The following is a 27552-nucleotide window of genomic DNA, read 5'->3' as shown; positions in this document are numbered from 1 at the left end:
TTTAAGTTCAGTTTTACATATTTAACTACCATAGTATATTACCCTAGTTAACATGTAAAGTTATATGAACGTACAAGTTAATTATTGGAGTACTAAAATACAATCAATTTAAAGTAGTTTATTCAGTGAAAGTTACAATGCAGTAATTTCCTTTAAATTTATCTTTTAGCCATCAGTTCTGCGTCTTCAGTACCTATACCTGGGGAAAAAAAAAAAAATATATATAATTTTTTGGCAAATCTCTTGTAGCTGCGCCACTGCACATCTCTTACATACTAACGATCCCCAGTTTACACTAATACTATCGTACCGTCTTCAAAATTTATGAACGAGCGCTGCAAGCTTTTAGCAGTGCACAAGATAAAATTAAATTTTGAATAAGACACTATTACCCTCCCCACAATTTTACTTTTAACAACTAAGCAATTTCGGGTAGGAAGGCTTACCAACTTATTTTTAAGTCACATTTCACAAACTATACCTAGAACACCAGCAGTGAAGAAAATCAGAAAATTACATTTAATAGACACTTTAGTTACTGCAGTAAGGGAGACGGCAAACAAATTAGTCTACTTAATAGAAAGAAATTTCGATGCAACCGTTTTTCGATAATAAAAGTTTGTCACAATAGAAATGAACCTTGTAAACGAGGTAATGCCAAGCTAATGATTTTTAGCTACTTGCGCTCCACACCCCTAAGCATTGCTGGAGTAAGTGCCGACCATGCGACACTTCCCCAAGAGTCCCAGTGGGATACTTGGACCAGAGTTCCAAGTTACTTTAACTATTTGGACAGACTGAAAATTTAAGACTTGGTACAGGTGGGAAATTCAATTAGTGTCCAAAATTGAAGGAAACTTCTAAATTTGCAAAAAGTGCACGAGAACACGTGTCCAAACAGACCCATTGAGAAAGTAGGTTCAATGTGTATGCATACAATTAACAAGATTAAGTTTAGACATTTAACCAACACAAGGGAAATCTTTTGCATTTTTTAGAAAAACTAAATTAGCACCCAGGTTAAACTAAAGTCCTTGGCACAAACAGGATGTGTATTTTCAACTTTTGAAGTTTTTCCATGCAATAGGTATTTGAAGCACGACAATCTGCCGCATTATTAAAGTTGCGTTTTCGGTTGTCTAGCCTTTTATTGACTAGACCCTTAAAAAAGTAAAACTAGATACTAACGATTAAACTGGCTCAAGATTGTAAAGTTCACTTTCATACTAAATTTAGTATGGCACTTAAACTAATTTTTCCAGAACATTCAGGTTAATCAAGTTACAGTCTAGAGTTATCAGAAATTAAGTTCTCTAGTAGCCCATCACTTAAATATTTCTATTTATGAAAATGTATACGATACAAATTTAATAGTCTACAAATCTCCGCACCTGTGTCTACCATAGAGCCCATCATCGTAGTACTGTTGATAACCGTGGCCGTACGTGGGACGATACCCGTAGTTGTCCTGGTAGTAACCTTGGCCATACACTGGCTGGTACCGACGATCGTGATAATATTGAGCTGTCGAGAAGTGTAGTAGAGCCATGAACACCAGCAGTAGGACCAGACTCTGAAAACAGTTTTATTTGAACTGTAAATTAAACAAATTTCAAAAACTATTAATACTTACTAAACGCTACGAATAATTTAAAGTTACAATACACTTACAACACAACGCATAATAGACATGATGGATACACAGACAACACTGAGTCTCTCCCAAGCTGTACTGACGCTCCACACCCAAGTGACCCGGTTATATATGCTCCGCCAACACAAGCGGGACCCCGAACAAGCCAGGCTAATGTTGGCTCCAGTCGTCTCGTTTATAAGGGTCGAAACCTCGACCACACGTCTCCACAAACCAACCAATGGTATTCTGCTACAGGCAAACAAGGCAGTCATCACCTGTCGGTTCTTTGTTGAGGTGTTGGACCCATTATCTGCCCACATGTTCTCATTCCCCATTGACTCTCCAAACTTGTTAGTGGGAAGAACCATGCACTCTAAGTTTCCAGTTTAGTGAGTTTCCAAATGTATACTTCCCAGCATCGGGCCGAGTAACATTGATGTTCCAAAAATAATGAGGAGGTAATGAGGGATGGAACAAGCAGAGGGAAGAGCCTCTCCCAGGTCAACTCTCCCATGAGGGACTCACAGAGGGAGTGTCGTTCCCAGGTCAACTTTCCCTTCAGGGACTCTTGAGAGACTCCCTCAAGAGCCAGGTAGCTTTATTTGAGATGCAGGCAAATTTATTTGACATACAGGTAGATATACTTAATACGCAGGTAAATTTACATATGTGAAGGTAGATTTATTTTATATGCTGGTTCCCCCTCCCCATCCAGCCCGTTGGCGTCGTGAGGGGGCTTTGTGGACGGCTGCCGGAGTGTCATGCTCCGTGGGACAGTCCTCTGTCCTTTTCTGGCCTTGCACTCCTGCTGCTGTCTTCTCTAATTGTGCCGGATCACTTTTCCTTTTTCATTATGTTTCGTTTTTCTCCCCCCTTTTCTCCTATCTGCTTGTCGTTTCCTGCCGACCTTTTGCTTGTTTTGGATTGTTTCTTTGGACTTCTTCTATTTTGACGCCCGGGTGCTTGAGGAGGCATACTCTTGCACCCGTAGAACTGTAGTACCCAACGTCTCGAGCGAGGGGAACCTTTTATTGTCAATCCCCCTTTCGTCGCTAAACCCGATCTCGACGGACTGACGGTTCTTAAGGTGGCGTTTGTGGGGCGTATACTCACGACGCACCCCTAGGGGGCCCCGGCATGATCGGCGATAGCTTCCTGTTGGGTGTCCTGCCTCTAATTGTGGCTCCATGGTGGGTATGGGGGCACATTCGTGGATGAATTTATCACTCTTCGTACCTATGTCGTTGAATGCTTTTGTTGTACCCTCTCAGGCTCGTGGGGTGGGCGACCAAGCCCCCGAGTCAGTCCGTGTTGGAAGACCAGGCTCTGTAGCCTCCGCTGCATTGGGCCCCGACCTTGCTCCTCCTGTGGCCTCTCTGACTCCTTCCCCTGGCTCCCCTCCCTCCTCTGTGGTTGGGTCGAGCCCCAAGCCCTCAGTGGTGACTACCTCGTCTCCTGGCGCGGCTCCATCTCTAGTTGTAACTACTGCGCCTTTTAACCCCTCTCTCTCTGGGGATTCTTACCGCCGTCCTCGTCACGGCCGCCCTCGCTCGATTCCTTCCAGTTCTGCTACCTATCAAGCCTTGTTTGGTCCCGCTACATGGGCCAAATATTTTGATCTCCTCCCTCTTGATTCTGTGCCTCCTGACGATTTCTCCCTCCATCGACATCTCGTTGATTCTGTGGATGCCTCCATTACTTTCAACCCCACTCGTCTCGGTACACGTGTCGTTGCTGCTCCTTCTCAGGATGCTGCTTCCCGCTTGGCTGCCTTATCCTGCCTTGGCGAGACCCCTGTTCGGGTCTCGAAGAACGCTCAGTTGAATGCCAGTGTTGGCACTATTCTGCTCTCGCCCCATGTTGCGACCGGTGTTTGGGACCTGCGCGACTGCCACGACGATATTCGACATATCCTTGCTGCCCAGGGCCATTCTATTCTCCAGGTGGACACGTTTACTCGTCCCCCTCGTGGTAGTCGCCGTCAACCCCTCCGGGTTGTGTAGATTACCTTTGATGGTAGGACCCTTCCACCCTCTGTCATTCTTGCTGGTGCCAGGTGCTCTGTCCAGGAGTACATTCCTTCTCCTCGGCTCTGTAACAAGTGCTGGAGGTTTGGGCATGGTGCCCTCCGCTGCTCCGGGACTGTCTCTCTCTGCAATTTGTGTGGTGGCGAAGGTCACTCTAAGTCGGAGTGCACTTCTCCCCAGGCTCGTTGCCTCAACTGCGGTGAGGCCCATCCTACCTTCTCTCGTGCGTGTGTCCATTACAAGCTTGAGGCAGCCGTCCTCAACTTGAAGCACCGGGAGCGTTTATCTTTTCTTGAGGCGAGACGCCAGGTTCGCCGGCTCCCGCCTTATGCTCTTATGCTCGCGTGTTGCGCTCTTCCTCTCCTCGTCCTTCCCGCCTTCCTCAGACTCACAACCGTTTCCGAGCCTTGGACCCTGATAAGCCCATTGCCCCCTCCTCTGTTCCTTTGGGTTCTCTCCCGAAGGATCCACCTCCTGGTCCTCTGTCTGGGGTTCCCCTTCTTTCTACTCGGTCTGTCGTGTCTCCTGTGTCGTCTTCCTCGTCTCCCTCCGTTCCTCCTTCCCATCCTTCCCCTCCGTCTCTTGACTCTCCCCGCCGCCTGTCGGTGCGGGCTGATGTCCATCGCTCTCCAAACGGCCGTCATGTGTGCTCTCGTTCAGCTTCTCCTGTTGAGACGCTAGAATCCGTTGCCCAGTACGTGATTGCTGGGACACCTGTCTCTTTACGTCAGAAGCGTAAGCCTGGCTCCTCTCCTTCCTCCTCCCCGGCGGGTAAGAAGGTTTTGCTTTCTTCCTCGGCCCTACTTCTGCCTCTCTCGCTCCTTCCCCTCCCATTTCGGTGGTTGCGCCCCCTGTTCCTGCTATGGAGGTTTCTTTAACCCTCGCTTCCCTCTCGGTTGCTGCCCTTGCTGAGGTGCGCTCCCCTCTTTCTACCCCCCTCTTCCTGCTGCTGTCCTTGACTGCTCCTCTCCGTTGTCTCCTCCTTTCCTCCTCCTCCGGACCCCGCCCGCCCACCTCTGATCTGTTCTCCCGTTTCCTTCCCTCCATCTTTGCTCAGTTTACCCATGCCCCCTAACCTTTGACTTTGCTGACCCTGATCCCGACCCTGATATTCTTTAACGTACTCTGTTGCTCTTTTGCCTTTGTTTCTTCCTTTTTCTCTGTTTTTGTCCTTTCTCTTCTCGTCGTTGTCCATTCTTCAATGGAACGTTCGAGGTTATTACGCCAATTTCCTCGAACTCCAACTTCTGATTTCGCGGTTTTCGCCCCTTTGTGTCTGTCTCCAGGAGCCGGTGCTTGGTGCTCCTCCTGGTCGTTTTCGTGGCTATTCCTTTCTCTCCCCCCCCCCCAGCCATTGCTGGGGCTTCTAATTTTGCTCTCTTGATTCGTGCTGATGTTCCCTTTGTTCCTTTACTTTTTCCTTCGCCTCTCCATTGTTCTGCTGCTCGTATCTTCGTGGGGAAATGGTACACAGTTTGTTCCATTTATCTCCCCCGAGTGTCCCGCTCTCTTATCCTGATTTGAAACACCTCCTAGACTCCTTGCCGGAGCCTGTGCTCCTGCTGGGTGACTTCAATTGTCGTCATTCTCTTTGGGGTGACGTTCTGACGAATACCCGGGGTCGCCTTCTTGAGCCGTTTCTCCTCTCTTCTTCCCTGTCTCTTCTGAATTCTGGTGAGCCCACTCATTTGGACTCTCGGACTCGCACCCTTTCTTGTCTTTATCTTTCTCTCTGCTCTTCTTCTCTTTACTTAGATTTCACGTGGCAGTTCTTGATGACCTCCATGGAAGTGATCATTTCCCCATCCTTGTTTCCTTTTTCTCTTTTCGCCCTTCCCTCTCTTTCCCTAGGTGGCAGTTTGCTTAGGCAGACTGGACCCTATTTACCCTCAGTGCTGCTCTCCTCTGACCTCTCCCTTCTGCCTCTCTCTCGCGCTCTCCTCCTTTTTCATGACACTGTCTTCAACGCTGCCCTCCGCTCTATTCCTCGCTCTTCCTCTCGGGGTCCACGGAAGTGCGTTCCCTGGTGGAATGCGGACTGTGCTCGGGCTGTCCGCTGTAAGCGTGCAGCTTGGAAGAGGCACCACCGTAGGCAGACGACCGATTCTTTTCTTTTCTTTCGGAAAGCGAGTGCGGTGGCCCGTAGGGCCATCCGTACGGCTAAACGTGAATGTTGGGCATCTTATGTCTCGACAATTACGTCGAGACATAAGATTACGAAAGACAATTACGAGACAATTACGAGACAATTACGAAACCCCTCTGACCCAGATCTGGAAGCGTATCCGCAAGATAGCGGGTAAGTTCGTTCCGATGTTTCACCGGTCCTTCACCTCCATGATACTCTTGTGGCGGACCCGTTGCAGGTCGCTCCGAACTGGGTTCCCACTTTTCTTCTGTTAGGTCTGGTCTTCATCTTCCCAATCTTTCCTTCTTCGTAAACCTGTCCTTGAGTCTCGTCCTTAAGATTTCTGCACTCATCTTCGGCTTCCCTATAATGATCCCTTTCCTCTCTCTGAACTTCGTTCTGCCCTGGCCCTCTGCGTTTAAACGGCGGCGGGCTCCGATGGTATTCATTATGAGATGCTTCGCCATCTCCCTCCGTGCACGTCTCAGTATTTACTGAGTCTGTATAATCGGATCTGGGAGTCGTCGTCAGTCCCTGAGGACTGGCTCGATGCCGTTGTCCTCCCTGTTCGCAAACCGGGGTCTCTGGGTACTTCCCCTAAGGACTTTCGCCCTATTGCTCTCACAAGTTGTGTCTGCAAACTCTTGAACGTATGGTTAACGTTCGTCTGATGTGGTTCCTGGAACACATCACCTCCTCCCCTTCTCAATTTGGTTTCCGCAAGTGCCGCAGCACGACAGATGTCCTGGTGAACTTGGAGGTCTATATTCGTACTGCTTTTGCTGCGAAGACCTCCGTTGTTGCCGTCCTTTTTGACCTGGAAAAGGCTTACGACACCACTTGACGATATCATATTCTATCTCAACTTCATTCTTTTGGCCTTCGTGGTCATCTCCCTCCTTTCTCTGCAGCTTCCTCTCTCGTCGTTCCTTTCGGGTGCGCCTTGGTACCGCTCTCTCTGCCTCTTTTCAGCAATACGAAGGTGTGCCCCAGGGTAGTGTTCTGAGCACTACTCTTTTCTGGTTGCCCTCAATGGTCTTCTTTCCTCTCTTCCTTCTGGTGTCTTCTCCGCCCTCTATGTCGATGATCTTACCCTTTGCTGTCAGGGTGATGATTCGCCTCTCCTTCAGCGCCGGCTTCAACTTGCAATTGATGCCGTGTCGTCTTGGGCCACCGATCATGGCTTCAAGTTCTCTACTTCTAAGACTTGTGCCATGACTTTTACGCGGAAACGGGTCGTTCTTCGTCCCTCTTTGTCACTTTATGGTCATCCAATTGAATACAAAGATTCCGCGAAGCTTTTGGGGTTATTCCTTGACACTCGTTTGTCTTGGTCTCCCCATATCTCTTACCTCCGTGTTGAGTGCTCTAAGGCCCTTACCCTCCTTCGGGTCTTGTCCCATACTTCTTGGGGGGCAGATAGGCGCACTCTCCTTACTTTACATTCCTCTCTCGTCCTGTCTAAGCTCGATTATGGTTGCCCTGCTTACTCGTCTGCTTCTCCTTCTACTCTTCGCCGTCTTGATGCTTTGCACCATACTGGGTTGCGCCTCAGTTCTGGTGCCTTTCGTTCGACTCCCATCCTTAGCTTGTATGTTGACACTGGCTTCCTGTCTCTCCAGGACCGCCGTGATCGCTACTGTCTTCGCTATCTTGCGCGGTCCTTGCAACATCCTTCCTCTCGCCTCTGTCGTGCTTTAACTTTTACCCCTCCTGCGGTTCCTGTTCCTCTTCACCACCTCCCTCTTTCTGTCCGGTTATCTCGCCTACAGGATTCTCTTTCCGTTCGTATTTCTGATGTTTCTCCTCGTGTTGTTCCTTGTTTGCCCCCGTGGAGGGTCCCTCTTCCGCTGTTTTGTACATCCTTGACCCGTATCACTAAAGCTTTTACCCCTCCTACGGTTCTAAAACGCCTTTTCCTCGAGCACTTTTCTTCTCACTCCCGCTCCGTTTCTGTCTTCACTGATGGGTCTAAGTCTGCGGATGGTGTTGGCTACTCTGTTGTTTTTCCTGATCGCACTTATATGTGTCGCTTACCTCCGGAGACTAGCATCTTTACAGCGGAGCTTTATGCTATTCTCTATGCTCTTCGTCTCCTGCTTTCTCGTTGTCAGTCTTCCTTTGTAGTTGTTGTTGACTCTCGTAGTGCCCTCATGGCTCTCGGGTCCTTTAATCCGGTTCATCCAGTAGTTGTCGAGATCCAGCATTCGCTGTTTCTTGTTCACAGTAAATTTAAGTCGGTTGAGTTTTGTTTGGTTCCCAGCCATATTGGTGTGTGTTTAAATGAGCGTGCGGATGCTGCCGCCAAGGAAGCTGTCCGCTCTCGTCCCATCTCTCGTAAAGGTATTCCATATTCCGACTTTTACCCGGTTATCCATTCCTCAGTCCTTACCTGTTGGCAGGCTTCTTGGTCGTCTGTTACTGGTAACAAACTACGTACTCTTAAATGTTGTGTTTCCTCATGGCCGTCCTCCTTCCACCGTAACCGGCGGTGGGAAACAGCTCTGGCAAGGTTGCGTATTGGCCATACTCGCTTAACCCATGGTCACTTGATGGAGCGCCGCCCTGCTCCTTATTGTCCTAGTTGCATTGTCCCTCTTACGGTCGTGCATGTCCTTCTTGAATGTCCTGACTTCCAGGACGAGCGTGTGTCTTGCTTTCCGACCACCCCTCGCGGTCACCTGTCCCTCAATAGAATTCTTGGTGACTCGGATACTTTTGATATCGTTCGCCTTATGCGTTTTTGTTCCCGTATTGGCATCCTTGGTGATATTTAGCGCCCTCTGATTATTGTGCACATTTGATGGTGCTACATAGCCTTCCTGGTTTGGTGCCTTCTTTTGATAATTACTTACTTACTTTTCATTTTGTTTAGTCTGCCATTTGACTAAATTCCAAAAATATAAAACGTATACGTTTGGAGATCCAACAGTCCATTTTGGAGTGTTTGATCAAATAGTTGCTATATGTTTGAGAGTTGATATTTGTTGCTTCAGGTTTGTCAAAGCAGACATTCTTGCTTCAGGTTTGACAGAGTAGACATTCTTGCTTCAGGTTTGACAGGGTTGACTTTCTTGCTTCAGGTTTGTCAGAGTAGACATTCTTACATCAGGTTTACGTACTACTTGTTGGCCAGGAGCAATGTTATACCTCCAGACACGAGTTCTACCCGGGCAATCGAAGCTCCCTCTCTCAAGAATCGTCAAATTCTGGACCTCAAGTCAATTGATGTGTAAGAGAAGAAGAGATACCTGGTATGAAGAAGTTCAAAGCCAGGTAACGTGGAGGAGAACTACTGGATGCGCTCTTCTGCCCTCCAACACCACATCCAGTACTCTCACGTCGCTAAATTCCATCATGGAAGGTCAATACGTTCAGCAGGCTTATCCCAACCTTGTCAAGAGTCAGCCACTACCGAGTCTCTCACAATTGGGTCACATGTCTTGTGTGAATCTAACATTTAATTAACTTCATTAATGATTAATGACACTAGTTTTAATACTAGAGAAAACGTTTGAATATCAGTAATTTACAGCATTTTCTACCATTATACAGCGAGGAAAAGGTGTATTGTTCTTTGGCAAAAACAAAAATATCGTATTTGGGTGCGGCTAGGCTAGCCTCGAATTTGTGTCAATGATTTTTAGTAAATTGCGAGCCATCAATTTGACCATTTGCTGCGTGCAATTGTTGTGAGTTGATATCCAGTGAGACTTTCATTTGTATTTACCCTTTGTGAATATTATATAAAGTGTGGCCTGACCCAAGTCGGGCATGTATAGTGGGTGTAGTTGACGAGGACATTATGGGGTAAGAAATCGTCCATTAAAGCTGTGTTATTCATATTCGGTACTTCCAGTGGCCATGTCTGTATATTCATGTCAAAATAATCATTTTCTTTGGTGTGGGTAGACATTGCCGGTATTTTCGTTTAAGTAATATATTGCAGATTCATGATGTTGAGTCAGTGTAAGTCTTAATGAAAAATTTTCCTATAATTTCCTTTGTATAATATAAAATATTAGACACAGCAAATGTTTCAAAAAATAAAATTAACTGCAATACTTTGCCTGTAATAAGAATTCATGATGTCATAGTTCTTCATCCCCTTCGCCAACACCAGCTGCTCTCTACCAACCCTCTGGGATGTCAATGCTCCATCAGGATTGAGAGAGACAAAGATAGAGATATACTGTTACATTCACTTACCCCATAACAAACCCCGGGGAGGATTAATTCACCCACAACAAGTCAAGGCTGAGTTTCAAGACGGACGGTGAACAAGTGAGCATCTGTCCCATTCATTTTTATACTCATTTTATGTTAAAGGAGTGCTCGCCTGGCTCTGGGCGGAGGCGCATATAACGCCTGTGAGCTCCTGGTTGTTGGCTGGTGGTAGTTTGTGTTTGTGAGCGGACCCTTGGGGCCGTGGCGGCTGGAGGGATTGCGGCCCCCCTTCATCTCTGTGAAGCGGAGGGATACCATTGGACTAGAATTTACCGGCCCAGCGTCTTATCCGGCAGTTGAGATGGTCATGATTGACATGTTGCGAGTAGATGTGGCGTCTGTGTGCAGCGTTCAACTTGTGTCCGGGCATCGAGCTGTTGTGAAATTCTGCTCCACACCTGTGTATCGTGATTTTGTGGACCGCTATGACAGGAAGACATTTACTCTGCCTGAGGGTTGTGGTTCGGTGGTAGTGTTGGACAGGTGCAGTGAAACTACCTATGTGGGAGTTCATGGTGCTCCCTTTGAGTTCCCTGACTCCCTTCTCCGGCGTCACTTTACCCGGTATGGGCGGGTCTCGAGTGTCCGGATGAATGCAGTCTCCTCCGGGCAGTGGAAGGGTATCCCGAATGGGACCCGCACTGTGGCGCTGCGCTTGAAGGAGGCCATCCCTTCGTCTCTCCTGCTTCTGGGCTTCATGGTACGCGTATTCTATGGGAGGGAGGGGGTCAGCCCCGGACTTGTTTCCGGTGTGGACTCTCGAGCCATCAGGCTGCGGGATGTGATGCGAGCCGGGTCGGGCTTGTGAACCTCTTCAGGGAGGACGACTTTCCCCCGTTGGCGGTCCCGGACCTGTTGGGTGGTGCTGCTGTGGTGAGTGATACTTCCCAGTCGTGTCGTGCCCCGTTGCTGGTCTCTGATGCCAGCCTCGATGTGGCTGTGGGTGTCGGAGTGGAAGTTAGTGCATCCCCGGCTCCCGCACCTCAGCCACCCTTGCCTGCCTTGTCTCCAGTCGAGTCTGAAGATGTGTTTCCTGTGGTGTGTGGTCTCATGCCACCGGATGTCGAGGCTGTGCCCCGGCCTGTACTGTCTCCGGCAGTTGTGTCTTTAGCCCGAGTCGACGTGCATGCTGTGATGTCTCCTGCGGTGTGTGGCCCTGTTCCCCGAGTTGATGTGGCTCCGATGTTGACTGATCGTACGCTGCGTGGAATTGCGCATCCGACCGGAGGTTCTGCTAAGGTGCCTTTTGGCGGGGATGATAGTTCCGACGACCTGTGTCCAAGCGTTCGCGGCGAGCTTTGAGTCTGTCTCCGTCTCGTGGTGAGGCCTGGGCTGACGTCAGGGATTTTGGGGACTTCGGAAGTTCGTCTTCTGTGGATGATGATGTGGGCGATGCTGTTGGAGTGCCTGCGGCTCCTGTGGGCCGTGTTGCAACGGTGGTGGGTGCTGTGGTGGGATTGTCGCCTGGCCCTGGTCCGGTGTTTCCTCCGGCTGCCTCTGCGTCCCTGGTTGGTGGTTCCCCTTGTTGGGAGGTTGTGGCACCGGCCGAGGTTGTTGGAGAGGGAGGGGACTTTGTGCTGGTTCTTAAGAAAGATTCTGTTCCAGCGGCTCCCGCGCCTCTGGCGTCCATGTCTGTGCCTTCCGGGCATATGCCCTCGGTGATGCCAACCGCTGTGCGGCTGCCTCTGCTCAGCCGTCCTTTGTTACTATGTTGCCCTCTGTGGTGTCGGCCCCTGGACCATCGCTCTTTGTGATTGTGTCCCCTGCGACTCTGCCCACTATGTTACCGCCCCGTGTCCGGCCGGCTCCTGTGCTTCAGTCCCATGTGGTTCCACCGTCTGTTCCGAAGAGCTCTGTGTGGACTCTTCCCATGATTTCCACCTCCCCCCCCCCCCACCCCCTGCGTGGTGGAGGGCGCCGAGCTGGATGTTCGTGACTTCATGCATCGTCTGCGGGGATCACGTGGTCACGTTAACGCGTCTGCAGAGGTGTGGGCTCAGTGGGATGCCTACAGGAAGAAGTATCCGCATCGTTTCTATCTGGATAAATATGACGAGGATTAACTGTGTGTGTGGTTCTTGCTTTGTATTGCTTTATTTATTTATTTTGATGAGCCAGGTGATATGGGTTATTTTTTTCATGTGTTTCTTGCCTGGTTATGGTTCAGTTATAATGCTCAAGTGCTTTTTCCTTTCTGACTGTATTTCATTGTTACCTGTGTTTATCATTCCATTTTGTGTATTGTATGACTTTTGTTTGTGTTTTCTTGTTCTACAGTTTGTCAGTGTGTTTCTTGCTTCGTACATATGAATGATGCTGTTGATGCTTTTCTGTTTTGTTGTATTTGTGTTTCCCAAATAAAAAGAAAAAAATCACCAGCAACAGGTGAAGGCTGAGTTTCAAGACAGACGGTGAACATGTGTGTATCTGTCATGGTTGCGCAACTCCCCGCAGAGCACGATCACATCACAGCAGCCACATCAACTATACACCGCAGGAGACCTCACAGCGTGCTCGTCGACAGGCCGAAGACACAGCTGCCGGAGACAGTACAGGCCGGGGCGCAGCCTTGACACCTGGGGGCACGAGACTACACACCACAGGAAACATCTGCAGACTCGACTGGAGACAAGGCAGGCAGGGGTGGCTGAGGTGCGGGAGCCGGGGATGCACTAACTTCCACTCCGACACCCACAGCCACATCCAGGCTGGCATCAACACCAGCAACGGGGCAACAGACGACTGGGAAATAGCACTCACCACAGCAGCACCCTTCGACAGGTCCGGGACCAACGGGGGAAAGTCGTCCTCCCTGAAGAGGCTCACAGGCCCGACCCGGCTCGTATCACAACCCGCAGCCTGATGGCCTGAGAATCCGCACCGGAAACAAGTCCGGGGCTGACGTCCATAGAACACGCGTACCATGAAGCCCAGAAGCAAGAGAGACGAAGGGATGGGATCCTTCAAGTGCAACGCCACAGTGCGGGTCCCATTCGGGACACCCTTCCACCGGCCGGAGGAGACTGCATTCATCCGGACACTCAAAACCCGCCCATACCGGGTAAAGTGACGCTGGAGAAGGGGGTCAGGGAACTCAAAGGGAGCACCATGAACTGCCACATAGGTAGTTTCACTGCACCTGTCCGACACTTCCACTGAACCACCACCCTCAGGCAGAGTAAATGTCTTCCTGTCATAGCGGTCCACAAAGTCACGATACACAGCCGTGGAGCAGAATTTCACAACAGCTCGATGCCCGGACACAAGTTGAACGCTGCACACAGACGCCACATCCACCCCAACATGTCAATCATGACCATCTCAACTGCCGGATAAGACGCTGGGCCAGTAAATTCTAGTCCAATGGTATCCCTCCGCTTCACAGAGATGAAGGGGGGCCGCAATCCCTCCAGCCGCCACGGCCCCAAGGGTCCGCTCACAAACACAAACTACCACCAGCCAACAACCAGGAGCTCACAGGCGACACGTCCGCCTCCGCCCAGAGCCAGGCGAGCACTCCTTTTGTATAAAATGAGTATAAAAATGAATGGGACAGATACTCACTTGTTCGCCGTCAGTCTTGAAACTCAGCCTTGACCTGTTGCGGGTGAATTAATCCTCCTCGGGGTTTGTCATGGGGTAAGTGAATGTAACATGTATATCTCTATCTTTGTCTCTCTCAATCCTGATGGAGGATTGACATCCCAGAGGGTTGGTAGAGTGCAGCTGGTGTTGGCGAAGGGGATGAAGAAGTATGACATCATGAATTCTTATTACAGGTAAAGTATTGCAGTTAATTTTATTTTTTTGAAACTTTGCAGTGTCTAATATTTTATATTATACTAAGGAAAATATTGGAAAAATTTTCATTAAGACTTACACTGACTCAACATCATAAATCTGCAATATATTACTCAATCGAAAATACCGGCAATGTCTACCCACACCAAAGAAAATGATTATTTTGACATGAATATACAGACATGGCCACCGGAAGTAGCGAATATGAATAACATAGCTTTAATGGACGATTTCTTACCCCATTATGTCCTCGTCAACTACACCCACTATACATGCCCGACTTGGGTCAGGCCACACCTTATATAATTTTCAGAAAGGGTAAATACAAAAGTAAAGTCTCACTGGATATCAACTCACAACAATTACACGCAGTAAATGGTCAAATTGATGGCATGCAATTTACTAAAAATCATTGACACAAATTCGAGGCTAGCCTAGCTGCACCCAAAATACGATATTTTTGTTTTTGCCAAAGAACAATGCACTTTTTCCTCGCTGTATAATGGTAGAAAATACTGTAAATTACTGATATTCAAACGTTTTCTCTAGTATTAAGATTAGTGTCATTAATCATTAATGAAGTTCATTAAAGTCTAGATTCACACAAGAAATATGACCCAACTGTGAGAGACTCGGTAGTGGCTGACTCCTGACAAGATCGGGACAAGACTGCTGAACGTGATGGAACCATGATGGTTCCATCAAGATCATCTATCATGAACCTTCCATGATGGAATTTATCGACGAGAGAGGACTAGATGTGGTGTTGGAGTGCAGAAGAGCGCATCCAGTAGTTCTCCTCCACGTTACCTAGCTTTAAACATCTTCATACCAGGTATCTCTCCTTCTCTTACACATCAATTGACTTGCGGTCAATGATTTGACGATTCTTGAAAGAAGGAGCTTCGATTGCCCGGGTAGGACTCGTGTCTGGAAGTATAACACTGCTCCTGGCCAACAAGTGGAATGTAAACCTGATGTAAGAATGTCTACTCTGTCAAACCTGAAGCAAGAATATCAACTCTGTCAAACATATAGCAACTATCTGATCAAACACTCCAAAATGGACTGTTGGATTTCCAAACGCATACGTTTTATATTATTGAATTTACCCAAAAGGCGGACTAAACGAAATGAAAAGTAACCAAAGATCCTAGCCTAACTTAACCTAGCCTAGCCTAACCAAACCTAACCTAGCCTAACCTAGCAAGGCCTAGACTAACCTAGTCTAACCTAACCTAGCAATCCTTGGTCAAATATTCGCTGTCCTGAGCCTAGTATAGCACATATAATCTATACATTGGCCAAAGAATGTTTGAGTTTGGTTTATTATTGGAATTTCGTGACGTTTACAAAATTGCCAGAACTAAACGTGACATTGTTGGCTGTAACAGTCCTTTTGTGTACCATGGACCAACTAGTTGCTGTAAGCACTGTCACTCTCAGGGAATGGGTTACATGTGGTAAGCGAAGTGCCGTGTTGCCTTCTCCTTGTACCTCGGAGAAGGAAATAAGCAGCCTTCAGGAGCCTCGCGTCCTTTCCTTTAAGAATCGACCAATCCGCTGCAAAAGTCGACGATTAGTTTAAATTACAGCACCGCAATATTGACGTTTTCTATGGCTCAGCATCGATAGGTTAGGTGGGTTGCTTGGGGGCATGCTGTTGCATTGCTGTTGGGGGCTGCTAAAGGCAGTTGCATCTTCTTCCGAGTTATCAATCGAGAGAACGTGTATCACATCAACTTACATCAATGATATCTCTGGAGACGTTTCTTTCATTGGTAGTGTTTTAATAATAATAATAATTATTATTATTATTGATTCATTGTGTCGGGGGGCAGGCAGCCAGTTTATATAAATATATGTCCTTGTTATGCTTATATCGAGGTCTCCCACCCACACAGGGGCGAACTACTGACCAACCCCCCTACCCCCCCAGGAGGCAACCCTACAAAAAAGCTGAATAACTCCCGGGTACCCATTTACTCCTAGGTGAACAGGTGCATTGGACGATATGAAATGCACCCAACCATTTCTGTCCCGGTATTCGAACTAGGAATTCTGGATTGTGAGTCGAGAACACACCCGACTGTACCACCGGGATCCCTTTTCCAGACTTTCGTCTCCCTATCGATCAAAAGGTTGAATATCTCACGACTGAATTATTCATTTCTCATCGCCCCAGAAGCTGAGCAACAGCGCTGAATATTGCCAAACTTGAGCTTGCTAGTGTCTGGAGCTGAGATATATTGAGGGCTGGGATCTGCAGCTGAGACATGTTGAGGACTGAAGTCCTAACTTTAGAGATACAGAAGGTTTGGGTTAAGAGCCAATAGATAAAGAAGGGCATGTCTAAAGTCGAGAGATAGAGAAGGCAGGGGTCTGAGGCTAAGAGATAGAGAGGTCTGGGGCTAACGGATAGAGAGGGCTGGGTCTGGGGCTAAGAGATAGGGAGGACTGGGGCTAAGGGATAGAGAGGGTTGGGGTCTGGGGCTAAGAGAAAGAGAGGGCTGGGGTCTGAGGCTAAGAGATAGAGAGGGCTGGGGCCTGGGGCTAAGAGACAGAGAGGGCTGGGGTTTGAGGCTAACAGATAGAGAGGGCTGGTGTCTGGTGCTAAGAGATAGAGAGGGCTGGGGTGAGGGGCTAAGAGATAGAGAGGGCTGGAGTCTGGGGCTAAGAGATAGAGAGGGTTGGGGTCTGGGGCTAAGAGATAGAGAGGGCTGGGGTCTGGGGCTAAGAGATAGAGAGGGCTGGAGTCTGGGGCTAAGAGATAGAGAGGGCTGGGGTCTGGGGCTAAGAGATAGAGAGGGCTGGGGTCTGGGGCTAAGAGATAGAGAGGGCTGGGGTCTGGGGCTAAGAGATAGAGAGGGCTGGGGTCTGGGGCTAAGAGATAGAGAGGTCTGGGGTCTGGGGCTAAGAGATAGAGAGGGCTGGGGTCTGGGGCTAAGAGATAGAAAGGGCTGTGGTTTGGGGCTAAGAGATAGAGAGGGCTGTGGTTTGGGGCTAAGAGATAGAGAGGGCTGGGATCTGGGGCTAAGATATAGAGAGGGCTGGGATCTGGGGCTAAGAGATAGAAAGGGCTGGTATCTGGGGCTAAGAGATAGAGAGGGGTGGTATCTGGGGCTAAGAGATAGAGAGGGCTGGGATCTGGGGCTAAGAGATAGAAAGGGCTGGGGTCTGAGGCTAAGAGATAGAGAGGGCTGGGGTCTGGGGCTAAGAGATAGAAAGGGCTGGGGTTTGGGGCTAAGAGATAGAAAGGGCTGTGGTTTGGGGCTAAGAGATAGAGAGGGCTGGGATCTGGGGCTAAGATATAGAGAGGGCTGGGATCTGGGGCTAAGAGATAGAAAGGGCTGGTATCTGGGGCTAAGAGATAGAGAGGGGTGGTATCTGGGGCTAAGAGATAGAGAGGGCTGGGGTCTGAGGCTAGGAGATAGAAAGGGCTGGGGTCTGAGGCTAAGAGATAGAGAGGGCTGGTATCTGGCGCTAAGAGATAGAGAGGGCTGGGGTCTAGGGCTAAGAGATAGAGAGGGCTGGGGTCTGAGGGTAAGAGATAGAGAGGGCTGGGGTCTGGGACTAAGAGATAGAGAGGGCTGGGGTCTGGGGCTAAGAGATAGAGAGGGCTGGGATCTGGGGCTAAGAGATAGAGAGGGCTGGGGTCTGAGGCTAACAGATAGAGAGGGCTGGTGTCTGGGGCTAAGGGATAGAGAGGGCTGGGGTCTGGGGCTAAGAGATAGAGAGGGCTGGGGTCTGGGGCTAAGAGATAGAGAGGGCTGGGATCTTGGGCTAAGAGATAGAGAGAGCTGGTATCTGGGGCTAAGATATAGAGAGGGCTGGTATCTGGGGCTAAGAGATGGTGAGGTCTGGAGTCTGGGGCTAATAGATACAGAGGGCTGGGATCTGAGGTTAGGAGATAGAGAGGGCTGGGGGTTGGAGCTAACAGATAAGAGAGGGCTAGGGTCTGAGGCTAAGAGACAGAGAGGGTCTGAGGCTAACAGATAGAGAGGGCTACGGGGTGAGGCTAACAGATAGAGAGGGCTAGGGTCTGAGGCTAAGAGATAGAGAGGGCTGGGATCTGGGGCTAAGAGATAGAGAGGGCTGGGGTCTGGGGCTAACAGATAGTGAGGGCTAGCGTCTGAGGCTAAGAGATAGAGAGAGCTGAGGTCTGGGGCTAAGAGACAGAGAGGGCTGGGGTCTGAGGCTAAGAGATAGAGAGAGCTGGGGTCTGGGCTAAGAGATAGAGAGGGCTGGGGTCTGGGGCTAAGAGATAGAGAGGTCTGGGGTCTGGGGCTAAGAGATAGAGAGGGCTTGGGTTTGGGGCTAAGAGATAGAAAGGGCTGGGGTCTGGGGCTAAGAGATAGAGAGGGCTGGGATCTGGGGCTAAGATATAGAGAAGGCTGGGATCTGGGGCTAAGAGATAGAAAGGGCTGGTATCTGGGGCTAAGAGATAGAGAGGGCTGGTATCTGGGGCTAAGAGATAGAGAGAGCTGGGGTCTGAGGCTAGGAGATAGAAAGGGCTGGAGTCTGAGGCTGAGAGATAGAGAGGGCTGGGATCTGGGGCTAAGATATATAGAGAGCTGGGATCTGGGGCTAAGAGATAGAGAGGGCAGGTATCTGGGGCTAAGAGATAGAGAGGGCTAGGGTCTGAGGCTAACAGATAGAGAGGGCTGGGGTCTGGGCTAAGAGATAGAGAGATCTGGGGTCTGGGGCTAAGAGATAGAGAGGTCTGGGGTCTGGGGCTAAGAGATAGAGAGGGCTTGGGTTTGGGGCTAAGAGATAGAAAGGGCTGGAGTCTGAGGCTGAGAGATAGAGAGGGCTGGGATCTGGGGCTAAGATATATAGAGAGCTGGGATCTGGGGCTAAGAGATAGAGAGGGCAGGTATCTGGGGCTAAGAGATAGAGAGGGCTAGGGTCTGAGGCTAACAGATAGAGAGGGCTGGGGTCTGGGGCTAAGAGATAGAGAGGGCTGGGGTCTTGGGCTAAGAGATAGAGAGGGCTAGGGTCTGAGGCTAACAGATAGAGAGGGCTAGGGGGTGAGGCTTACAGATAGAGAGGGCTAGGGTCTCAGGCTAAGAGATAGAGAGGGCTGGGGTCTGGGGCTAAGAGATAGAAAGGGCTGGGGTCTGAGGCTAAGAGATAGAGAGGGCTGGGGTCTGAGGCTAAGAGATAGAGAGGGCTGGGGTCTGGGGCTAAAATATAGAGAGGGCTGGGGTCTGGGGCTAAGAGATAGAGTGGGCTGAGGGCTGAGGATGAAATATACTGCTAGAGTAGGACTAAGGTTTGGACACCTGACACACTGGAAGCAGTAGGCAAGGCCTGACACCAGGAGCTGAGAGAATATCAAACTGGGGGCTAAAACTGAGACACGTGTGGGGCTGGGAGTTGAAGTTGAGAGCTGGGACAAGCTGGGAATGGCAATAAGCCTGGGGGGCTAAGGCTGATAGACGTGGAAACATAAAAATGGTTGTTCCAAAGCTGGCTAAACTCTCCTCCTGAACTGCCTCTATTTCCAGTGCTGGTTGGCAGCGCTCGACATGCAAAAGTGAGTCACTGAGCAAACTAGTGTGTTTGTCCTGTATAACACGGACGGTGAGGCGGGGGGGGGAGGAGGAAGAGTAGAGGAAGGAGGAAGAGTAGAGGAAGGAGGAAGAGTAGAGGAAGGAGGAAGAGTAGTGAGAGCAGTAAATATAACACAAACTTGGTCATCAGGTAAGAATTGAGAATAAATGTTAATCTGCGCTTCACTAAACTCTCTATGGAAAGGGAACACGATAGAAAAGTGGAAGGCTCTCTCCCACTGGCTGACCCTTCCAGCTACCACTATGGTCAGGAAAACATAATTAATTGGTATTAGCAACATGGCGCATTGAAATATTGCACGATATTTTGACAAGTTATGAGAAATAATATTCCTTCTTGTCCAGGGGTGATATGATTACGTCATACGAGATACTGAGGGGAATGGACAAGGTGAACAAGGAAAGCTTCTTAAAGTGAGAGAAAATAGGACAAAACAGACTTAATGGAAATAGGAAAAGAAAAATAAGTTGAATAAATGTTAGGAAATATTAAGTCCCAGTACGGGACGCCAACAATATTGAAAGAAGAAGTTGTGTAAGCCACCTCCAGCCACAATTTTATAGTGAGACTTGACATGAACTTTGAAAATCAGACTAGTTAAAATATATCGCAACAGGAAGAGCAGTGCTAGTAAGCAGGGCAAAAAAGATCAAAACCTTAGTTCACTGTTGTCACTAAAATGTAAGCAGTAACTACCAAGAACTACAACAAAATAAAGCACCACCACTACAGTTGCTGCTGCTACTTCCAGCAAACACAATGCTACAAGGACACAACGACGACCATTACAACTAGGGCGTTGCGGGTGGTTTTTGGTGTGGCCATGTAGGCCGGTGTGATGGGGCTCCCATTACCCCCCTGTCCTGCGGTAATCGACGATTGGCCTGGAATTCTCCGGTGAAGCGACTTACCATGCACTGGAGTTGGTGCTGTTTGACCTACTGCATGTGGATGTGGTTGGTGTGCAGATTCTCTCAGGTTACTGGGTGGTGGTGAAGTTCGGTTCCCAGGTTGTCTTCCAGGATTTCGTCCGGCGCCTGAATGGGTGCTCCTTCCAGCTGCCTGAGGATGGTTGTCCAGTGATTGCTTCGGGCAGGAGCGGCACGACCACGTATGTCGTCATTAACAGGGCTCTGTTTGAGTTCCCTGAGGACCTCTTGCGGCATTACTTCGCCCAGCATGGGTGCGTGTTAAATGTCCGGATGAAAGTTGTCTCCTCAGGTAGGTGGAAGGGCGTCCTGAGTGGAACAGGAATGTTGGTCATACGCTTGAGGACTGCTATCTCCTCTTCAATCCAGCTCATGGGTTTATCCGTGAGGATTTTCTATGCTGGTCAGCCTCGTATGTGACTCTGGTGTGGCTTGTCGGTGCACCAGGCTGCGAGTTGTACTGCTGGCGGTGTGGGGCAAGTGAACCTCTTCCGGGAGGAGAACTTCCCGCCGATGGAGAGCCTGAGAGACTCCGTTTGTAATGAGAGATGTTATGTCCTGTCCTGCGGATGGGCTGGAGGTATCCATGGTGTCTACGGACCATCCGGTTGACGATGTGGGTGACGCGGACTTCGTGGAAGTGGAGCGGGTCGTCCTGCTCCCGCCGAACCTTGCCGTGTCTCCCCCTCCTCCGACTGCTGGGGCAGTGTCCGTGGGAGCTGGTGTGGTGAATGATGCTGCCGGATTGGTTATGATGACGGTTCCTGTGGTTCCCACTGTGGCGCCTGTGGTAGTACATGGCCTTGTGCCTTCGAGGGCCGCCGCAGCTGAAGTGTTACGTGGCCGTGGTGTCCCCGTGGTGGAGGGGTCAGTGGTGTGGAGGCTATGTTACCTGTTTCTGCTCCGGTGTCTACTGTATCCCTGGTTGCAGGTTCCCCACGATTGGGAGGTTGTCGCCACAGTTGCGGTGAGGGGTGCAGGGTGGGTGTTGGTTATGGTTTTGATGGCGGATTCTGGGCAGATGGCCATCTTTGCCTCGGCCCTTCGTGCTGCTGGCCCCGGTGCCTCCACCTATGCTTCGGCCGAGTGGGCTACAGCCCCTCGTGCTGCGGCCCCTGTGCTCCCTTCTCCTGTGCTTCTGCCCTCCGTGCAACAGCCTCCTGTGTAGCAGTCTTCTGTGCTCCATCCTTCCGTGCAGCGGAGCTCTGCGCTGAAGTCTTCTGAAGTGCATCCTTCTGTACAGCAGCCCTCGGTGTTTGCGGATGTTCCGGTATTTATGCAACGACCCAATAGTCACTCGCTTGCTGGGGGCGCTTCCGATGTGGAGTGGGCGTTTTGGAGTACGTATTGTGACAAATATCCTTGGAGAAGTTTTCCTGAGAAATATGTGGATTAGGGGGGGGGTTGCCGGTTGTGGTGCTTGTTGTCTGCTTTGCTGGGTGCTTTTGTCTGTTTTTTTGTATTTTGGTGCTTTGGCCCTCTTTCTTTATGAGTGTGTGTGTTTGTGTTTTTGCCTTGGTTTCTCACGATTCCGTTCTTCATTCTCCCAGTCTTGCCGTGTACTTGGGTTGTCTGTTGTGATGCTGTGTGTTGCCACTTTTCCTGCCTGAGTAGGGTTGGCGGCCCTGATGTATGTGCTTGTCATGTACCTTAGTTGGGGCGGGGAAGGTGCATATTGCTGCAGTTTGTAAATTACTATATTCCGCGGTGTGTAGTGTGTCCCGTGGTGCTTCGGGGCTTTCTGGTATGTAGCGCCGTTGTCGGCGGTTACCGTGTATAAGTTCATTATTTGTATTTAATATTTCTGTTTGAGGTGTTATTATGTACGTGTGGTTTTATATGTCTAGTTACGTCGCTCTGGTGTTTGGATTGTATGTTTTGGTTGTTCATGTTTTACTTGTTATGCTTATTGTTTTGTACAAATGTTTTATGTTTCGTGCGTGTTCCTATGTTCAATGATATCCCGCTTGTTTATGTACTTGCTCATGTGTTTTCCACTTTGTTTTCGTGTAACTTTCCCTGTTTTTTTCTTGATCTGTTCCGTTATGGTGCGTTGGCGCACATTTTGTATTGTATTTATTCAGTTTTATATATAAAAAAAAGAAAAAATATAAATCTCTCTACATGCTCTCGCTGTTCAATGTCAACTTTGTAAACGTTAACTACAAAATTAATCGCTTAATGCCTGTAAAAAATATATTTATATATTCGTGTTATTGAAGTCTATAATATTGATGTTTACAAAATAATAGGAAAATGTATTCCAATATTCTTTGACAATGTATAAGCATAACATTGGCATTGTCCTTCATCTATTTTATGAAGTTTCAACAAGAAACTTTCCCTAAGTTTCTTGTTGCTGATTCTACCTGAATCTGAAAAATTTCTGTCTATATCCCAATATATTTACTTATATAACAATAAATCTATTTGCATAATATATAAAGCAACCAACATATAAAATAAATCTTCCTGCACATAAGTAAATATATGTGCTTATTAAGTATATATACCTGTATGTCAAATAAATCTTCCTGAATTTCAAATAAATTTGCCTGCAACTCAAATAAAGCTACCTGGCTCTTGAGGGAGTCTCTCAAAGAGTCCCTCAAGGGAGAGTTGACCTGGGAGAGGCTCTTCCCTCTGCTTGTTCCTTCCCTCACTACCTCCTCATTATTTTGGAACATCAATGTTACTCGGCCCGATGCTGGGAAGTATACATTTGGTAACTCACTAAACTGTAAACTTGAGTGCATGGTTCTTCCCACTAACAAGTTTGGAGAGTCAATGGGGAATGGGAACATGTGGGCAGATAATGGGTCCAACACTCAACGAAAAACCGACAGGTGTTGACTGCCTTGTTTGCCTGTGAGTGAATGCCATTGGTTGGTTTGTGGAGACGTGTGGTCGAGGTTTCGACCCTTATAAACGAGACGACTGGAGCCAACATTAGCCTGGCTTGTTCGGGGTCCCGCTTGTGTTGGCGGACATATATAACCGGGTCACTTGGCTGTGGAGCGTCAGTACAACTTGGGAGACTCTCAGTGTTGTCTGTGTATCCATCATGTTTACTATGCGTTGTGTCGTAAGTGTATTATAACTTTAAATTATTCGGAACATTTAACGTGTATTAATAGTTTATTTTGAAATTTTATGGATTTAAGCTTAACTAAAACGTTGTTTTCAGAGCCTGGTTCTCCTGCTGGTGCTCATGGCTCTACTACACTTCTCGACTGCTCAATATTTTCACGATCGTGGTACCAGCCAGTGTATGGCCAAGGTTACTACCAGGACAACTACGGGTATCGTCCCACGTACGGCCACGGTTATCAACAGTACTACGACGACGGGCTCTATGGTAGACACAGGTGCGGAGAATTAACCTTTAAAATGTATTGTATAATTTTGGTACACAAAATTTTAAGTAGACTAGCTCTTAAAAATGTAAATTTCCTTAACTTTAGCCGGTGACCTGAGAAATTAACTAATGTAAAATTAAGTATTTAAAGATGTAAACTTCTAAAAGATTTTAAGATGCTTTAATTTATATATAAAGCGTTCCTGTCGGCAGAAGGGTCTTGGGAAATGTCTTTACAAATATTTGGGTAGATTGCTGTGCTTCCTATACCTATTAATGTATTACAAATATTGAAGATTAACTCTTTAGACGCCGCTTGTGCTAAGGTCTTTGGTTAACCTGGTTACTACTACTAGTAGATAGACATAACATCGACCGCATGTGACGTGTATAGTTTAAAAACCTGTTATATATGTTCATCGCGTGCCTATTAAACCTGTCGTGTGGTCAGTTTTTAATCCTCCTGATACGCGTTCTCGTGTACTTTATTTCTGTACAAACTTGGAATTTTTAGTCTCAAACATAAATTACACTCCCGCTAATGCTTTAGATTTTAAATTTTCAGTCGGTCCTAATAGCTTACTTTGCTAGTGGCTTACGGCATTAAATTTTGCGGGCTCACATAGACCGTGCCACTTGGAACTGTTTCAGGTAGCAAATCTTAAACTGCAGCATTACGGCATTAATTTTTAGTCTCCTAGTCGCATTTATCCAGCCATGACTCTGCATACTAGTATTACAACAAAGCGAGTAAGTCGCTAATGAGCATTAGCGTGGAAATGATTTGTTCAGAGGGTTCATGTCGGTTAAAGGGAATTTTGCGTAATTATCGGAAAAACCACATTGGTACATTGAACTTTATTTCTAATAGATTAGTTTCTACTCGTGGTCTCTAGTACTGCAATAACAAACTTCTCTATTAAACGTAATTTTCTGATTTTCTTTACTGTCGGTGTTCTAGGTAGTGATTAACATACTAGACTTGAATCAAACTAAAACAAAATTGATTGGCAAATCCTTCATACCAGGAATTGCTTAAAATTTGTATGTAAATTTGTAGGAAGGATGGTATCTTGTATAAAATTTATTCAATCTAATGCAGTGTTACAAGCTTACAGCACTTGCTCGTAGATTTGACCACAACGGTACACTTCTGGCAGTACTTGGAAATCTAGTAAATAGACATTTCCGTCTAAACTAGAAAAAAATCGTTATACTTTTGAAATGCGGATATGGCCACCATGTCATAAATTGTAAAAAAAAATAATGGGCGCAGTTTTCTCTCATTTAAAGCACTTAGACTTCAAATATTAGTTTATTGAAAACATTCTGCACAAGTACAGAACTAGAAAACTTTGTCCAGCTGATGTTGATTACCTTACTTTGTCAAGGTGAAGCTGTCGTATGAAGAAATGGTCCCCCGTGCTTGCTAATACTTCCCTGGGAAACTTAATTTAATGTGGTATGAATGTAACTTAATATTGGCTTTAACTTTCAGTACAAACTAGTTTGTAACTTGAATCTTTCTAAAGAATGCTTTAAATTTTATTACTTACTCGAATGCCTTTTAAGCTAAACGGCTACCACACAACTGACGGTAAAGTAACTTGCCGTCAGGGAAGTGGTATAATTCGTAGACTAGAAGATAAGCATACGAAAATGCGTAACTTTTTGTGTAAAGATAGATATCTACTTGTACCAAGAGGCCATTAGTACCTAGTTATTTGAAATGTGAAGAAAATTGGGTGAAAATCTGACTTGTTGGAAGGAGTGAGAAGCTATTGAAACGACAGTACTTGAGTAAACTGGGATAATTGGTACGTAGAGATGTGCAGTGGCTCAGCTATGAAAATGATGATTTTTTTTTCTTTTCAGGTATAGGTACTGAAGACCAAGAACTCTGCCATCAGATAATACATGTGAAGATTACTAGCGTTTTGTAACTTGCCTGAATAAACTTGTTTCAATGAATTTTACTTTAAACATTCCAATCATTAAATTCTGCCTTCCTGTAACTTTACCCGTTAACAGATTAATAAATCCTCATGGTAGTTATAAACGTGAAATGGTACCAAAAATTATAAGTTAATACATTAATTACTTCATGTAATCCTTGACCAATAATAAACTTCAGCTTGGTATGCTGAATCTAACGGTCCCACAAACTACTTGCACTTCACTAAATTTCTCCTAAGTATGTACCCAGTCTACGTAAGACTAGTCATTTTTGGATAGCCTTCCTAGTATTTCGGGTACCGCTTCATATAAGCAGTTTTTGTAGTTGTTAAATATAAATTCTAAATGCTAAACTTCACTTTAGCCGACTGACCAATTTTTTTACTTTTTCCCGTTTCTTCGGAAAAGTGACTAAACTGTACTGTTGGTTTTACTGCTCATAGGTCCTTGGCTCTACAGTGCCATACACAGGTTGTGCTAAAGTGTGCACTCTAATATTGTGCCATAGTAAACTAGGCTACAGCCATTTTTTTATCGGTTTTGCCATTGCCTAATTAGTTGTGCCTCGCATGGGGTTCTAGAGTAACATTCGTGCAACCAAATTCAGCGCTAGTTAGTTACCCATAAAATTGACGAGGCGTTATGACTTCTCACAATCGCTCATTCCCATAGTTTCGGTTAACCATTGCCTCGTGCTTAAAGTTTACAGCCTTCTCGGTTTGCTGCCTTTTGATACTTGCATGCACATTATATATATTAAAATATATATTTATATAAAATATATATAAAAAATATAATTTGTATTTTAATAAATATATTTATTAAAAAATTTATATAATGCGCGCGTTTATTTGATAGCATACTCCATATAAATTTCTGATAGCACTTCTATCCCTCTAAAGTTTTCTAGTAAGAGGGTTCAGGTGGAAGAAGAGTTCACCAAAGTTTTATTTTTTTAAGTGTAACTGCAATACATTCAGTTATTCACTTCTTTTTCTTCCCCTTGAAATAGTGAAGTCTTCGACGCTGCCCTCCGCTCTATTCCTCGCTCTTCCTCTCGGGGAATGCGGAAGTGAGTTTCCTTGTGGACTGTGCTCGGGCTGTTCGCAACAATCGTGCAACCTGGAAGAGACATCGTCTCCGCCATACGACTGAATCTTTTATTGTTTTGGGAAAGTGCGGTGGCCCGTAGGACCATCCGTACGGCATAACTTGCATGTTGAATGTCTTTTCTCCACCATCACGTCTGAAACTCCTCCACCGCTGATCTGGAAGCGTATCCGCAAGATAGCGGGCAAGTTCGTTCTGTGGTACTCTTGTGGTGGACCCGTTGCGGTTGCGACCGAATTGGGTTCCCACTTTTCATCTAAGCTCGGGTTCTAATCTCCCTCGTTCCTTTCTTCGTAAGCTTCTTCCTGAATCTGGTTCTTTGGATTTCTCTACTAGTCTCAACCTTCCCTATAACGCTCCCTTCTCTCTCCCTGAGCTCGTTTGCCCTGGCCCTCTGCGGTTCTACAGCAGCAGGCTTCGATGGCATTCATTGAGATACTTCGACATCTCCCTCCGTGCTCGTCTCGGTATTTACCGAGTGTTTAATCGGGTCTGGGAGTCGTCGTCAGTCCCCCGAGGACTAGCTTGATGCTGTTGTCCTCGCTGTTCGGAAACCAGGGTCTCTCGGGGTCGTCCTCAAAGGACTTCAGCCCTATTGCCCTCAAGAGTTGTCTGCAAGCTCTTTGAACATATGGTTAACGTTCGTCTGTGATTCTAAGAGCACTATCACCCCCTTTCCCCTTCTCGATTTGGTTTTTGCAAGTGCCTCGGCACAACGGATGTCCTGGTGAACTTGGTCTATATTCGTATTGTTTTTACTGCAAAGACTTCCGTTGTCCTTTTTGACCTGGAAAAGGCTTAAG

The 27552-nt window shown here is 47.3% G+C and overlaps 1 protein-coding gene and 1 long non-coding RNA gene across 2 annotated transcripts; one reads left to right on the top strand and one right to left on the bottom strand.

Moving 5' to 3' along the window:
• Positions 1 to 103: 103 nt before the first annotated feature.
• Positions 104 to 2019, bottom strand: LOC138356907 (uncharacterized). Its single transcript, XM_069313441.1, has 3 exons — positions 1672 to 2019; positions 1392 to 1573; positions 104 to 199 (listed from the first exon to the last, which is right to left on the bottom strand). The coding sequence occupies exons 1-3, from the start codon at positions 2002 to 2004 to the stop codon at positions 187 to 189; spliced, it is 528 nt and encodes a 175-aa protein (XP_069169542.1). The 5' UTR covers positions 2005 to 2019; the 3' UTR covers positions 104 to 186.
• On the top strand, positions 2011 to 26011 carry LOC138356909 (uncharacterized). The gene is made up of 4 exons (XR_011224720.1): positions 2011 to 2025; positions 23172 to 23410; positions 23513 to 23693; positions 25559 to 26011. It is a non-coding gene; the product is annotated as an uncharacterized lncRNA (long non-coding RNA).
• The last annotated feature ends 1541 nt before the right edge of the window (positions 26012 to 27552 follow it).

The sequence above is a fragment of the Procambarus clarkii genome, chromosome 75, assembly GCF_040958095.1.
Source record: "Procambarus clarkii isolate CNS0578487 chromosome 75, FALCON_Pclarkii_2.0, whole genome shotgun sequence".
Taxonomy (NCBI): domain Eukaryota; kingdom Metazoa; phylum Arthropoda; class Malacostraca; order Decapoda; family Cambaridae; genus Procambarus; species Procambarus clarkii.
The sequence above is the reverse complement of the archived record's forward strand: the minus strand, read 5'-3'. Positions and strand labels throughout refer to the sequence as shown.